We start from the raw sequence: 17,133 nt of genomic DNA on the forward strand, positions 1-17,133 counted from the left end.
TGTTTTTGCCCCATATCCCTGAATACAAATGTGTATCAGTCTTAGATTCAGAATCAATTATCATGAATTTCCATTGACAAACTCTTACCACTCTTTCTTTGCAGAAGTGTTTCCCAATTTTGCTTCTGAAAGATTTGGCCCTAATTTCTAAGACAATGCCCCTGAGACTCCTCAACCAGCAGAAATAGTTTCTCTCTATCTATCTTGAAAACTTTGATTAAACCACCCCTTCACCTTTCAAATTCCAGGGATATAACCAGAGTTTGTTAACTCTCTTTGTAAATTAACCCTTGGAGGCCAGGTAGAATTCCTGTGTGGTTCATCTTCTCCCCAATGTTTGTGCAAATTGAGGATTTTTCCTGAAGTAGGCCCAGCTACCTAACTGAATGAAATAAACTGAAGCTCGAAACCTGTGGTAAATATTGCTGTGTTGTAGAGAGTGGATTGGAGGTCCTTGCTGTACAGCAGGTTTCGAAAGCTCAGGCCTGGCAGCGAGCAGGGCGAGCAGGACGGCAACATGCAGGAATCTGTTACCGACTCTACACCGAGGAAGAGTTCGAAAAATTCCTCAACATGACTGTACCGGAGATACAAAGGTGATTACATCTGATACATCGAGAGCCATAGAAACTGTTTGGGATCATGTTGCTAATAGTTGAATCAAAGTTTGCCATTGCTGTGACAAGTTGTGATACAGTATGATTTGATGCTGACTTCAGCCCATCCTGTAACCTTCTCTTGTGCTTCCTGTCATGTTGCTGTGTGCAGGTGTAATCTGGCGAGCGTGATGCTTCAGCTCCTGGCACTTCGGATCCCCAACATCCTCACATTTGACTTTATATCGAAACCATCTCCAGGTAAGGGGATAAATAGTCCCGTCACATAATTATCCTACGTTTACGTGCCCCTGACAGGTAGAGTTTCTACAGAAAGCCAAAGAAGAACTTTGAGTATTCTCATTCCTTGGAAATGTAACCACTATAAATACATGAAAGAAAAGCTAATACAAAAAGATAAAATCCTGCAGATGCTGAAAATCAGATTTCATCAGAACTGGCAAAAGTTGGAGATGTAACCGGATTTAAGCAAGTAGAGAGGCAGGAGGAAACAACAGAAGGGAAGGTCTGTGATATGGTGGAAGATGGGAGAATAAATGACATAAGGGATAATTGTGAAAGGCAAAAGGAGATAGTAACGGGACAGGTAAAGAAACGAAGGATGTGTAAATGGCAAGAGCAGGATCAGTACTGCCACCTGCTGTCTATCTCTGCCATTCCTGCCATCTCCAGCATGATGCCATCACTAAACACAGCTTCCCTTCCTTTTCAGCATTCCGAAGGGACTGTTCCCTCTGTGACACCCTCAGTCACTCTCCAATGCATCATCCCCTTCCCATGGCACATGTGCATGGACAGGAGATGCAACACCTTCCATCTTCCCTCTCACTGTCTCAGGCCCCAAACACTCTTACCAGGTGAAACGGTGGTTCACACATACTTCTAGTTTAGTATACTGTATTCCCTACTTATAGTGCAGTCACCTATACATTGGGGAGACCAAATGCAAACTGGGTCACTTTGCGGAACACCTCTGTTCAGTCCGCAAAAGTGACCCTCAGCTACCAGTTGCTTGTCATTTTAATTCTCCACTTTGTATCCACTCTGACCTCCGTATAATGTTCTAATGAAGCTCAATGTAAGTCTGGGTGATACCACCTCATCTTTACAACCTTTGAGATTCAATATCAGATTATAGAATCATGAAATGGTACATCACTGAAGATTTGAATAGTGTTATAACCGTGACTCCCTGTTTTTCACACAAGTTCTGTTACCGATCCTCTTTCCTAGACCTGCCTTTATTTCTTTCCTTGTCCCATTGTTGTCACCTTTTGTCTTGCATCATTTAATCTCTGCTGCCTTCCACCCTATCGCAGACCTTCCCTTTGGTTCTCCCCACCACCCCCCGGCTTAAAACCTGTTACATCTCTATCTTTTTCCAATTTTTAAACCTGAACTGTTAATTCTTCCTCTCTCTAGAGATGCTGCCTGACCGACTGAGTATTTCAGCATTTTCCCATTTTTTATTAAAAAAATCCAACATAATGCTGATTTTCTTTGAGCTGGGGAAGGACAAAGCAACTTGCTGAGCATCCTTAGACCCCAGGATCCTTCATGCCTGACCTTATCCCCCAGTTTGATTCAGTAGCACCCCAACGAAGGTGGTACTGAGAGGTAAAGCTGAATGGAGCATTGTTTCCTGTCCTCACCTTCAGCCCCATTGAGTGAGCTCCATTGCCATGAGCCTATTAAGTGGTTAAGGTGACTGGGGAATAATTGAGTTATTTTTCAATAGCTGCTCGACATGCTGATGTTGAAAAGTGAAGTTAACTGTTATGTTAGTTTGAAATAACCTTTCTGTGAAATGTCTTACGAAAGGAACATGATGCTGCAAACAGGAGCATTTGGGAACCTGTGAGACTCCATTCCACTGATTAGTCATTCCTGCTTCTGATCTCAGCCACAATCACAACAGTCAGTTGTCGAAGTTATTTCGATTTTTACATTGAGTCTCATGGCTCCTGCTGATGCTTCAGTTGCTGAATTCCCAAGTACCTATGCCATTCGCACCTGGAAGTTCAATCCTAATTGGCTTCATTGGTCATTTCCTGGAAAGGTGACATAGTGGCTTTGTTAAGGAATGAGTAATCCAGAGGCCCAAACAAATGGTCCAGAGACATGAATTCAGTTAATGATATAAAAATCTTCATTAAAAAGCTGGTATTAGTAACAGTAACCATGAAACTATTGAATCATTATTTTAAAAAGAAAACCCCATCTGGTTCACTGATATCCTTCAGGGAAGGAAATCTGCTGTCCTCATCCAGTCTGGCCTACATGTGACTCCAGACCCACAGCAATGTGGTTGACCCTTAACTGCCCTCTGAAATGATCTAGCAAGCCACTCAGTTGTATAAAACTGCTGCAGAAAATTTGGAGAAGAATAAAACCGGATGGACCACCCAGTATCAACCTAGGCACCAGAAATGATGACACAGTGCCCAGTTGATGCTGCAAATTCCTCCTTATTAACATGTGGGGATTGTGCCAAAATTGGGAGAGCTGTCCCACAGACTAGTCAGGCAACAGCCTGACATAGGCTGTGAGGTATGATTTGGTGTGAGAGACTATGTTCCAGACACCACCATCATCTTCCCTGCAACACATATGGGCTTTAAGTTTGGAGCATTGAGCTTACCTTTATTTGTAGATAAAAAATACATAGACTTTGCAGCACAGAGATGGGTCATTTGGCCCGAGCAATCTGTGCCAGTGTTTATGCCCCGTACTTTAGTATACAGCTGAATAGCCTCCACCTGAACCCTGTTGGGACCTGTATCCTGGCAAATCGTACAACTAGGACTGTAGAGGGAGCTTTAAAATAAATAGTGGGGTTGGCGGCAGGGAGGTTCATGTGAGGGAGATTTGGAAAGTTAAAGAGAAAGGACAGGGCAATAGTATAGGTTAGTGATATGGGTAATGATAACCAGAGTGTACAAATGTAAGAGTGCACCAACAGATAAGGTCAGAGTGAGGAAAAATAAGGCTCTTTATCTGAATGTACTCTTCATCCGTTTTGCTATGAATGCTTTGTTAGCACAAATAGAAATAAATGACTATGATATGGTAGCCAATACCAAGACATGGTCGCAAAGTGACTGAGGCTGTGAATTAATTATTCAAGGGTACTTGACATTTTGGAAGAGCAGGGAGAAAGGAAAAGAAGATGGGGTAGCTCTGTTAATGAAGGATAAGATCAGTACAGTCGTGAGAAATGATCTTGGTTTGGAAGATCAAGATGTAGAATCAGTTATGGTGGAGGTAAGAAAAAGTAAAGAAATTATTGATTAGACTAATTTACAACAGTATAGGACAGGGCATAAATTGAGAATGATGGGGGCTTGTAAGAAAGGTATTGCAATAATGGAGGGTGATGGATGAATTAAATTGGCAAAGCTAGCTTTGAGGATGAGTTCATAGTGTATTTGGGACAGTTTCTTGGAACAATACATTCTGAAATCTATCAGGGAGCAGGCTATTTTAGACCTGATAGCGTATAATGAGACACGATTAATTAATGACATCATAGCAAAGGATCCTCTAGGTAAGAGTGATCATAACTGAATGTGAAATTCTATCATGTTTACGGGAAAGGAATTTGGGCCTGAAACTAGTGCCCTTAAGTTAAATAAAGGCAATTGTAAGGGTATGAAGACAGAGTTGGCTGAAGTGGACAGCATTAGGATCTGGTTAGGGACTAGTAATGGTTTGCTTAAAATACAGGAAATTTGAAATCCCATTTACTTCCTTAGAGAATAAAGTCACCAGATTCCATGGTTCTAAACAAACAGAAGAAATTTTACTATACTAGAGTCAAGAAAGATAGAACTCTAACATCCAGAATTTACAAGAAATAAATGTGAATTAACAGGCAACCTGTGGTCAAACACCACAATCTGTGCAAAATAGTGCAGACACACCCAAGTCAGGTCTCCAGATTTCTCAGCAACCCACCCAGATGCTGGTTGTTACTAAGCCACAAAAATTCTTTTAAAATTCTGATTCCTCATGAGGAATTTCAGCTCCTCTCTTTCACAGAGCTAGTCTAATCCCTAGCCAACAGAAGCTCTACCCTACCCGAGTTCCTTGGGTACAATCCTGACCCAAAAGGCACATTATTCCAGATCTCTGTCAGATTTGCTCCCAGTCCAGTCGCCTTGTTTTTCTTTTCCAGTTGAGCTGACCACCTACCGAGACTGCGTCCCACTGTGTTAGTCAGCCTACACTCCAACGTCTAAACATAGGGATGGTCCCTGCTGCTCAGTCACACTGCTGCCAACAATTGCTTCTGACCTTCATGAGCCCCAATCTCCCCAGAGCCAGAGCCGTAGCTGCAGGGAGTTAATCGCTGCATGAAGCTGGCAACCTTCTACCTCTTCAGCTCCAGACATTTCTTGGCACCCTTTTTGTGCCCTAAAACCTTAATCTTGTGGTTGGGGTTTCACACCCTCTTCAAATAGGTTGTCCTTATGCATGTGTGCCCTTGCTGCACTCTGCACTTGCACCTGAACACATGGGCATGCCAGGAGTTGTTGTTCTTTCACAGCATGAACCAGAGTGGCAGGCAGCAGTGTTGCATTCCCTTAGAACTGGGAAGATAGGTTAAAAGGTAAGACAGTAGAGAAGCAGTGGCAGACGTTTAAGATATCTTGTAACTCTCAACAGTTATATATTTTGTTGAGAAAGAAGGACTAGGAGAGGGATGCTCTGTCTGTGAGAAACTAAGGAAGTTAAAGATGGTATCAAATTGAAAGAAAAGATGTTGAGTGCTGCAAGGGTTAATGGTAGGCCAGAAGATTGGGAAAATTTTACAAATGAATTAAAAAAAAAAGAAATTAGAATGAGAATAAACTAGTAAGAAGTATAAAAACAGGCAGTAAAAGCTTCAACAGGTATATCAAAAGGACAGCAGCTAAAGTAAGTGTTCCCTAGGAGAGACTGGGGAATTCATAATTGGAAACAAGGAAATGGCAGAGATTTTGAACAAATATTTTGTATCCATCTTCTTGATTTGTCAAATCAAAAGGACAAAGGGAAGGAGGAACTTAAAACAGTCAGCCATCACTAGCGAAAAAGTACTTGAAAAACAAATGGGACTAAAGGCTGACAAGTCCCCTGGACCTGATGGCCGGCATCCCTTCAGGACTATAGAGATAGCGGATGTATTGGTTGTAATCTTCCAAAATTCCTTAGATCCTGGAAATGTCCCAGCGGATTGGAAAATGACAAATGTAACACCTCTATTCAAGGAAGGAGGGAGACATAAAGCAGGAAACTATCAGCCAGTTAGCCTACCATCTGTCATTGGGAAAATGCTCGAATCCATTATTAAGGAAGTAGTAGCAGGGCACTTAGAAGATCATAATTTGGCTACAATACACTCAGTCCCTTCAGCCAGGCCATTATATAGATCATAAATAGTCGAGGCCCCAGTATCGATCCGTGTGGCACTAAACTAATTACCATTTTTCAACCTGAAAATGACCCATTTATTCCAACTCTGTTTCCTTTGGTTAGCCAATCCCCTATCCATGCAAATATATTACTCCAATACCATGAGCTCTTGTGTCGTAACCTTTTATGTAGCACAGTAACAGAAATCACTGTGGTTTTACAAAAAAAAAAATGGTGTTTCACAAATTTATTCCAGTTCCTTGAGGATGTGACAAGCAGGGAGGATAAAGGAAACCCGATACTCTGGTGTATGTGGATTTCCAAAAGGCATTCGATAAGATGCCACGTAAAAGATGACTGCACACGTTAAGAGCTAATGATGTTGGAGTAATATATTTGCATGGATAGGGGATTGGCTAACTAACAGGGAACAGAATCGGAGTAAATGGGTCATTTTCAGGTTGGAAAATGGTGACTAGTTTAGTGCCACAGGGATCAGTGCTGGGGCCTTGACTAGTTATGATCTATATAATAACCTGGATGAAAGGACCGAGTGTATTGTACCCAAATTTACTGTTGATGCAAAAATAGGTGGGAAAGCAAATTGTGAAATGGACACAAAAGAGCCTGTGAGGGTTAAGTGAGTGGGCAAAAATTTGGCAGATGGAGTATAATGTGGGAAAATGAGGTTGCTGACTTTGGTGGGAAGAATAGAAAAACAGAATATTATTTAAATGGAGAGAGATTGCAGAATATTGTGGTACAGAGGGACCTGGGTGCCCTTGGCATGAATCATAATTGTTAGCATGCAGGGACAGAAAGTAATTAGGAAGGGAAATGGAATGTTGGCCTTTATTGTAAGGGGGATGGCATTTAAATGTAGGGAATTCTTGCTACAACTGTACAGAGCATTGCTGAGATCCCATCTGGAGCACTCTGTACAATGTGTTCTCTTCACGTAAGGAGGCATATACTTGCATCCTCAGTCAGGGAATGAAGCTTTGTGTATCCAAAGGTGCCGTGATGTTTCTAGTGTTTGGGTGAAGAGAGTTAGCATGCATTCTGCTCTTGTGCTAGTTTGCTTCTCATTTTCAGGTCACACCACTGGCTAACAGCAACGCAGAAAGAGAGGCAAATGTACAAGTCTCTCCCTGCCTGTACACAGCTTCTCCATCAGCAAGACCTCATCTATGCCTCCTTGTTGAAACATGGAAACTAGGTCCCTCGTGGCCTCAGGCTAAAACTTCGGAGAAGGTTTGCCCCTCAGACATGCAGTGTGTAGAGCTACTGGCGTGTGGACACACCCTGACACTCATGAACCAAGCTTCATTGCCTTGTGTATACCTTGGGAGAGTTGAAGGCTAAGGGAGTAAATGCTGACAAAAAATTCAAAAGCAGACTGCTGCCTAAATATGTCATCTTTCCAGCAGCTCCTGCAAACCATGCTGGCACCAAATGTAGTGCTTTGCATTCTGTTGGGAGATTGCAAGGGGGCCTGTAATGTTTGGGCAGCCCAAGGCCTCCATAAATTTTGCCCAGGTTTGTGCCCTAGAGAGGACAGTGAAGCTTCACTGCATAGCATTAACGCAACATGGCAGACAGCAGTTATGAGAGTTCGGTTGGATAAGAAGAGGGCCAAGAGAAAACAGAGGCCAGCAAATCGTGCACCTTCTCAACCCACTGTCTTCCTCTGCACCAAATGCGGCAGAGACTGCCATGTCAAGATGGGACTCCTGAGTCACACCTTAACACAGAGTTGACCAGGACGCAAGCTATTGTTTTACGAGAATGAAGGGTGCCCCTAGTGTTGGAAGCAGTTCAGAGAAGGTTGTCTAGGCTGATCCCTGGAATCAAGGAGTTCATTGAAGTTTCGAAGAATGAGTGGTGACCTTATTGAAACATATAAGATTTAGAGGGGACTTAACAAGGTAAGTACTGTGAGGATGTTTCACGAGTGATGGAATCGAGAAGTGGGGGCACAGTTTCAAAATAAGAGGTGTCTCATTAAAGAAAATGAGGAGGAATTTCTTCTCTCTAATGTCCATTGCAACTCTCTTCCCCAGGGAGCAGTGGGTTCTGGGTCATTGAATATAGCCGATGCTGAGTTTGACAGATTTTTGATCTACCAGGGAATTGAGGATTATTGGGGTTTGGGGGAGAGTGGGGGGAGCTGCAGCAAAGTGGAGTTTAAGGCCAAAATCAGAACTTATTAAATGATGGAGCAAGCTCAAGAGCCTGAATGGCATACTCCATTTCTTATATCTTGTTGGGCCTTGCCTTATCAACATATCAATATGATTCAGATATAGAGGTTAATTACTGAATGCAGTCAACTGTTCAGGAGCATGTCACAAATCACTAGTCACAAGGCGCAATCCCCAATCCGTCAGTGAATTTTAATTATTTGTAGAATATATTGACCAGCGTTCACACATTTGGGAATAGCCCTAGAGTGTATTTCAATGTAGTTGAACATAAGAACTAGGAGCAGGAGTAGGCAATTCAACCCCTCGAGCCTGACCCGCCATTCAATACAATCATAGCTGATCTCATTTCGACCTCAACTCCAATTTCCCGTCCTCTCCCCATAACCTTTCAACCTGTTACTAATTAAAAATCTGTCTATCTCCTCAAATTTATTCAGCGTCCTGGCATCCACTGCCCTCTGAGATTGTGAATTCCACAGATTCACGACCCTTTGAGAAAAGTAATTCCTCCTCATGTCTGATTTAAATCTACCACCACTTAGCCTAAAACTATGGCCTCTCGTTCTAGAATGCCCCACAAGGAGAAACATCAGCTCCATGTCTATTTTGCCTATTCCCTTTAACATCTTATATTCCTCAATTAGATCTCCTCTCTTCCTTCTAAACTCTAGCGAGTATAGGCCTAAACTACTCAATCTCTCCCCACAAGACAAGCCCCACATCTCTGGAATCAATCTAGTGAATCTCCTCTGAACTGCCTCCAATGCAACTACATCCTTCCTCAAGTAAGGGGACCAAAACTGTGCACAGTACTCCAAGTGTAGCCTCACCAATGCCTTGTATGGTTGCAACAACACTTTAATATTTTTATACTCTATTCCTTTAGCAATAAATGCCAAAATTCCACTTGCCTTCCTTATTACCTCCATACTAGCTTTCAGCGATTAATGCACGAGGACACCCAGATCCCTCTGCACTGAAGCATTCTGAAGTTTCTCTCCATTTAAATAATAAGTCGCCTTTTTATTCTTCTGACCAAAATGGATAACCTCACACTTAGCCACATTAAACTCCATCTGCCAAATTTTGGCCCATTCACCTAACCTGTCCATATCCATTTGTAAATTTCTTAGTTCTTCATTGCAACTTACTTTCCCACCCATTTTGGTATCATCTGCAAATTAGCTATAGTGCCTCCTATTACTGAATCCAAGTCATTAATATAGATTATAAATAGCTGGGGCCCAAGGACCAAACCCTGTGACACTCCACTAGTTACAGCTTGCCATCCAGAAAAAGACCCATTTATCCCGACTGTCTGCTTTCTGTTGGTTAGCCAATCCTCTATCCAAGCTAATATATTACCCCTAACTCTGTGTGATCTTATCTTGTGTTTTAATGTTTTGTGTGGCACCTTATCAAAGACCTTCTGGAAGTCCAGATATCCTACATCTAGTGGATCCCCGTTATCCACTTTGCTTGTCACACCTTCAAAGAACTCTAGCAAATTAGTCAAACACTATTTTCTCTTCATAAAACCATGCTGACTCTGATGGATTGCATTTTGACTTTCCAAATGCCTCATTATTACTTCCTTAATAATGGATTCCCACAATTTCCCAACGACAGACCTTAAACTAACTGGCCTATAGTTTCCTACTTTCTGCCCCCAACACACACACCCCCACCGTCTTTTGAATAAGGGCTTTATATTAGCATTTTTCCAATCCACTGGAACCTTTCCAGAATCCAGGAATTTTGGAATATTATAGCCAATGCATTCACTATCTCCACTGCCACTTCCTTTAAGATCCTGGGATGTAGGCCATCGTGTTCCTGGGACTCGTCACCCTTTAATCCCAATAGTTTGCTCAGTACTTTTTCTCTAGTGATTGTCCTAAGTTCCTCCTTCTCTATACCTTCTGCACTACCTGTTACTATTGGGGTGATACTAGTGTCCTGCACCGTGAAAACTGAAGCAGAATATTGAAGAAGCGTCTCTGCCATTTCTGCGTTCCCCACTATTAACTTCCCAGTCTCATCCTCCAAGGGACCAACATTCACTTTAGGTGCTCTCTTTCCTTTTAGATACTTGTAGAAGCTTTTGCTATAAGTTTTTACAAAAGTTTCTCACTCTCAAACTGAACTTGAAATTCTAGCATGCTATGATCACTCTTCCCCAGAGGATCCTTTACTATGAGATAATGAATAAATCCCATCTCATTACCCAAAACCAAATCCAGAATAGCCTGCTCCCTGGCTGGTTCCACAACATATTTCTCCAAGAAACAATCTCTAATACACTCTATGAACTCTCGAGGCTACCCTTGCCAATTTGATTAGTCCCAGACTATATGCATTTTGAAAGAAGCCATGATTATTGCCGTGCCTTTCTTACGTGCTCCCAGTATTTCCTGGTTTATACTGTGCATTTCTGCTGAACTGCTGTTTGGGGACCTATAGATTACTCCCACCAGGGACTTCTTTCCCTTGCTATTTCTTATTTCTACCCAGACTGACTCTACGTCTTGCTCTCCAGTGCCTATATCATTCCTCATTATAGCACTGATCTCTTCCTTTACTAACAAAGCTACACCATCTCTTTTTCCTTCCTGCCTATCCTTCCGAAACACTGATTACCTTTGGATATTCAACTCCAAACCTGTTCTCCCTGTAACCACGCCTCAGTAATTGCTACCAGACCATATCTATTTATCTCTATTTGTGCTATTAACTCATTAGTTTTATTCCGAATGCTACGCACATTCAGATACAAAGCCTTTAAGTTTGCCCTATTGTCAATTTTGCCTGCTCTTATATGATTCTTTGGTGCAACATGGCGTTCACACACTCTGTCCCTTTCCTTTTACTTTTTGGTAACAATCAGCCTTGTCACTAACCTGCACTCTTACCCTCTCCTTGAAATTTGATTTTTTATATTTCCATGCAACTGAACCCTCCCCCCAACCCAACTATTTAGATTAAAGCCCTATCTACGACCCTAGTTATGCAATTTGCCAAGACACTGGTCCCGACATGATTCAAATGGAACTCGTCCGAACAGAATAGCCCCCTCTTTCCCCAGTACTGGTGCTGATGTCCCATGAATTCGAACCCATTTCTCCCACACCAACCTTTGAGCCACGCATTTACCTTTTTAATCTTATTGACCCTGTGCCAATTAGCTCATGGCTCAGGTGGTAATCCAGAGATTATTAACTTTAAGTTCTGCATTTTAATTTAGCCCCTAGCTGCTCGTATTCCCTCAGCAGAACATCTTCCCTAGTTCTACCTATATCGTTGGTACCTACGTGGACCACGACAACTGGATCTTTCCCCTCCCACTCCAAGTTCCTCTACAGCCCAGATGAGATATCCTTAACCCTGGCACCAGGTAGGCAACACAGCCTTTGGGACTCTCGATCCTGGCGACAGAGAACAGTATCTATTCTTTATAATTACCTGGAAAAACTCAGCAGGTCTGGCAGCATCGGCGGAGAAGAAAAGAGTTGACGTTTCGAGTCCTCATGACCCTTCGACAGAACTTGCGTTCGAGTCCAAGAAAGAGTTGAAATATAAGCTGGTTTAAGGTGTGTGTGTGGGGGGCGGAGAGATAGAGAGACAAAGAGGTGGAGGGGGGGGAGGTGTGGTTGTAGGGACAAACAAGCAGTGATAGAAGCAGATCATCAAAAGATGTCAACGACAATAGTACAATAGAACACATAGGTGTTAAAATTAAAGTTGGTGATATTATCTAAACGAATGTGCTAATTAAGAATGGATGGTAGGGCACTCAAGGTATAGCTCTAGTGGGTTTTTTTTTTATATAATGGCAAACACTAGGAGGGAAATGGAAAGCAAGGAAGGTGAGCAAGACAACAGAGAGATACGGAAATCTTGTCGCAGAGAGGAACAGAACTTCTTCAAGGAGGTAGGCATTTCTTGAAGAGCAGTGGCAGTCAATTAAACACAGAGATAAAAACAAAAAAACTGCGGATGCTGGAAAAAAGGAAAATCTTTATAATTACCTGGAAAAACTCAGCAGGTCTGGCAGCATCGGCGGAGAAGAAAAGAGTTGACGTTGACATCTTTTGATGATCTGCTTCTATCACTGCTTGTTTGTCCCTACAACCACACCCCCCCCCCAACCTCTTTGTCTCTCTATCTCTCCGCCCCCCACACACACACCTTAAACCAGCTTATATTTCAACTCTTTCTTGGACTCGAACGCAAGTTCTGTCGAAGGGTCATGAGGACTCGAAACGTCAACTCTTTTCTTCTCCGCCGATGCTGCCAGACCTGCTGAGTTTTTCCAGGTAATTATAAAGATTTTCCTTTTTTCCAGCATCCGCAGTTTTTTTGTTTTTATCTCTGTGTTTAATTGACTGCCACTGCTCTTCAAGAAATGCCTACCTCCTTGAAGAAGTTCTGTTCCTCTCTGCGACAAGATTTCCGTATCTCTCTGTTGTCTTGCTCACCTTCCTTGCTTTCCATTTCCCTCCTAGTGTTTGCCATTATATATAAAAAAACCCACTAGAGCTATACCTTGAGTGCCCTACCATCCATTCTTAATTAGCACATTCGTTTAGATAATATCACCAACTTTAATTTTAACACCTATGTGTTCTATTGTACTATTGTCGTTGACATCTTTTGATGATCTGCTTCTATCACTGCTTGTTTGTCCCTACAACCACACCACCCCCCCCCCTCCACCTCTTTGTCTCTCTATCTCTCCGCCCCCCACACACACACCTTAAACCAGCTTATATTTCAACTCTTTCTTGGACTCGAACGCAAGTTCTGTCGAAGGGTCATGAGGACTCGAAACGTCAACTCTTCTTCTCCGCCGATGCTGCCAGACCTGCTGAGTTTTTCCAGGTAATTATAAAGATTTTCCTTTTTTCCAGCATCCGCAGTTTTTTTGTTTTTATAACAGTATCTATTCCCCTAACTATACTATCCTATCTATATCCTAACTGCACTATCAAAGATTGTCATCTTTGAGCTAGCAGAGAGTGTGTTTGTGGAGAATTGTGTTTGTGGACAATTAATGCTACCATGAATTTTAAAAGCTTTGGATTCTAATGCAGTTTTTCCATTCTTGTTTTGCAATGCTGTTTTTGTTGTTATCTAAAAGTATAATCTGCTTTTCCATGTGGCTCTTGGCTCTTTAATGACACCCTAATCTTACATTGTGTGTCCACAGATGCGGTGCGAGCTGCCATTGAACAGCTTGAACTGCTGGGTGCGGTAGAGCACAAAAACAACCAGATCACCCTGACACCAATGGGCAAGAAAATGGCAGCATTCCCACTGGAACCCAGATTTTCTAAGGTAGCACTAGTAACGGTTTAACTCATAGCTTCCAAAATCAAGATGCCCAGACCCTAGGAAGTAGATGGGGAGCTGTGCAGCGTTGGACAAGTCCCAGGGAAGCACCTGAACATGAGGTGACTAGTCCCAGAGTGTACCTGGGCCCCTGGTGATTCACAAGATTATGTTTAGCCACTTTATTCAAAGTATGTGGAATAGACTGCCCAGAGGGTGTGGCTATGGGATGGGGAGTGAGGCAGGGGGTGATGAATGTGACTATTCCAGGCTGGAATTCTTGACAGGAAATTGAGAGGGGGAGGTTTGTAGGGTCTTGAACTGAGGAATGGTTTCCTCAGCAAGGTATTGTGAAAAAATGCAGATATTTGAAGTGAGTTTGAAAAGGAACAGTGTTCTGGGGAAAGGGCGGGAGAATGTCACTTAGTGAATTGCTCATTCAGAGAGGTGGTACAGACACAATGGGTCGAATGGCCTCCACCTGCGCTGTCCAAATTCTGTGATACTATGACGGCCTATTTGTGGGGTGGGCTGATTGGATTGCTGCGTGTTCTTTCCTCCTGCAGTTCCTTTATTCCTGTATGGCAAGAGAAATTATGTGTTTATAGCTGAATGAAGAAAGAAAACCATACAGTATGGGAATTGTTCTGACCAGGTGAGAAAGGGGTGAACTGGCTCCCCTCTATCCAGCCTTCTCAATCGGTCACAACAAAGATTTAATTTCTTTTTCACGAGGATATGCCTTTTCCGAATCCAAATGTATTTAACTATTTATGCAGGGAGCTAATCAAACAAGGTTTTCTTGAGTTAAAGCGAGAGCAAATTTATTAACCACTAAACTTGAGAGAAAAGTAAAATAAAAACACATCACGCACGCAGGTATAAGGAAAGTTAGAGCCTAATAAATTTAAAAGAATAATACCGTTAAATGTCCTTTGATTGTTCTGGAGGTGTAGATTTTTAAACGTTGTGGCCAGTGAGTTTGAAGTGAGTTTGAAAAGGAACAGTGTTCTGGGGAAAGGGCGGGAGAATTTTGTGATTTTGTGGATGTGGTCACATGTAGAAGATGTTGCAATTCTTACAAGATCTTTACTCGCTGGTAGATTTCTAGTAATGCTGGTTTCCGAACTGGTGATACACTTGTTCCATAAGAGCGAGAGAGCCCAGCTGTAAGCCTGTTTCTACTGCTTTCTTGCAATCTCCCTGCAGTAGCTGCAGTCTGGCCTGAAATATCTCACCCTTTGTGTACTTCCGAGGGGTTTTGGGTGGGCCTATCTGTGGCAGTTATTGTTTTAATATCCAGCACTTTTCATTTTAATGTCTCTTCCTTAGACATTGACGGGTTTCAATGGGTCTCTGAATTATGGGAAATGTCACCCTCTTCACACTCTCCTGAAGATGATTTGTTTGCTTTTCCCCTTCACCTTGGGAGGTGGCCTTGCATTTTAAAGTAGATTATTCTGTCTCATTTCAAATTGCAAAATTTCTAACAGTTGAAAGGGGCGGCATGGTGGCGCAGTGGTTCGTGCTGCTGCCTTGCAGCTCAAGTGACCTTGGTTCGATTCTGACCTTGGGTGCCTGTCCGGTGGGTTTCCTCTGGTGTTCCAGTTTCCTCCCACCATCCAAAGACATACTGGTTAGGTGGACTGGCTGCAGTAAGCTGCCCCTTAGTGTTTGTGTGTGTGTCCTGTGATGGATTGGCTTCCCGTCCTGGGTGTACCCCTCCTAGCGGCCATTGCCTGTTGGAATAGGCTCCAACTTCCCGTCACCCTGAATTGGATGAAATGGTTCTGGAAAAGTGAGTGAGAGTGAAAGTTGAAAAATCATATTTACAAAAAGTACAGGGCGTAGCCTCGTGATAGAATCTAAGCTTGAGCTCCTTGCCTCCTGATTCTAATATTTATGGGAGTTTTCAGCATATTGCCAGGGATTAGCCTATTCCTTATGGTTCTTGAGTACCCCGGAGCATCGGAGGCCACGTCCCGGAGCATCAGAGGGCGAGAGGAGGACCCTGAGACAGAAAGTAGTACCTAGAGAATCTGGTGTATCTAGAGGATCTAGCAACACAGAAGTGTAAGAATATAAGGCAGTAATAGTAGGGGATCTTAAATACCCAAATATTAACTGAGATAATTTTAGTGTTCAAGGTAGGGAGGGAGCAAAATTCATGAGTTGCATCCAGGAGTACTTTTTTAGCCAGTAAGTAGAAAGCCCAGCAAAGGAGGGGCAGTTCTGGACCTAATATTTGGAAATGAACCCAGGCAGGTGGAAGGTGTATCAGTAGGGGAGCATTTTGGAGATAGTGACCATAACTTAGATGTAGGGTAGTTATGAGAAAGGATAAGTTTGGACCAGGAATAAAAGTTCTAAACTAGGGAAAGGCTAATTTTACTAAGATGAGATATGATTTGGCCCAAGTGGACTGGGAGCAGCTAAATGCAGATAAAACTGTGTCAGAGCAGTAGGAGGCATTAAAGGAGGAAATAGCGAGTGTAGCAAGGGCACGTATGTTCCCGTAAAGACAAAGTGGGGGACCAAGTCCAGAGAGCCCTGCATGTCAAGGGACATAAAGGTTAGGATTAAGAAAAAAAGAGAAGCCTATGGCAGATACTGAGGGCTCAATATAGCAGAGTCCCTGGAGGAGTATGAAAAGTGCAGAGCGAACTTAAAAAGGAAATTAAGAAAGCTAAGAGAGTGCATGAGAAAGCATTGGTGGGTAGAATAAAGGAAAACCCAAAGGGGTTTTTTAAATATATAAAGAGCAAGAGAATATCTAGGGATAGTAGGGCCAGTTAGGGACCATAGAGGTAATCTGTGTGGACCTGGAAGACGTGGATACAGTCCTCAATGAATATTTTGCATCGGCCTTCACATTGGAAAAGGACAACGCAGGTATAGACATCAGGGTGGAGAACTGTGAAATGTTAGAGGAAATTAACATAGAGAGAGAGGAGGTACTAGCGAGTTTAGCAGCCTTAAGAGTCTACAGGCTCAGATGAGATGTACCCCAAGCTGTTGAGGAAGGCAAGGGAAGAGATGTCAGGGGCCCTGGTAATAATTTTCAAATCCTCTCTGGCCACAGGTGAGGTGCTAGAGGACTGGAAGACTGCTAATGTTGTCCCGTTATTAAAAAAGGGAGGAAGGGCTAAAGTCCTGGAAGTTACAGACCAGTCAGTCAAACCTCGGTGGTGGGGAAGTTAACTAGAAAGAATTCTGAGGAACAGAATATATCTGTACTTGGAGAGACACGGATTAATCAGGGATAGCCAGCATGGATCTGATAAGAGAAGGCCGTGTTTGACATATTTGATTGAATCCTTTGAGGAGGTGTTCCTCTCCTCAGATGCTATCAGACCTGCTGAGTTTTTCCAGGTATTTTTGTTTTTGTTTTCCTTTGAGGAGGTAACCAGGAGTATCAGTGAGGGTAATGCATTTGATGTGGTCCACATGGACTTTAGCAAGGCTTTTGATAAGGTCCCTCATGGCAGATTGATCAAGAAAGTAAGAGCCCATGGGATCCAAGACAAAGTTGCACGTTGGATCCAAAATTGGCTAAGAGGCAGGAAGCAGAAGGTGATGGC

General features: G+C 42.7%; 1 protein-coding gene across 4 annotated transcripts in view; it reads left to right on the top strand.

Annotated features, from left to right (window-relative positions):
- dhx33 (DEAH (Asp-Glu-Ala-His) box polypeptide 33) overlaps nucleotides 1-17,133 on the top strand; it is a 70,616-nt gene that overhangs the window by 27,815 nt on the left and 25,668 nt on the right. For all 4 annotated transcript variants that reach the window (XM_041196498.1, XM_041196499.1, XM_041196497.1 and 1 more), the window contains 3 exons: nucleotides 437-596; nucleotides 769-857; nucleotides 13,431-13,558. In XM_041196498.1, the coding sequence (XP_041052432.1) occupies nucleotides 437-596; nucleotides 769-857; nucleotides 13,431-13,558 (377 nt within the window). The remainder of the gene's footprint in view (nucleotides 1-436; nucleotides 597-768; nucleotides 858-13,430; nucleotides 13,559-17,133) is intronic.

The sequence above is a fragment of the Carcharodon carcharias genome, chromosome 10 (assembly GCF_017639515.1).
Source record: "Carcharodon carcharias isolate sCarCar2 chromosome 10, sCarCar2.pri, whole genome shotgun sequence".
In the NCBI taxonomy this organism is placed as follows: Eukaryota; Metazoa; Chordata; class Chondrichthyes; order Lamniformes; family Lamnidae; genus Carcharodon; species Carcharodon carcharias.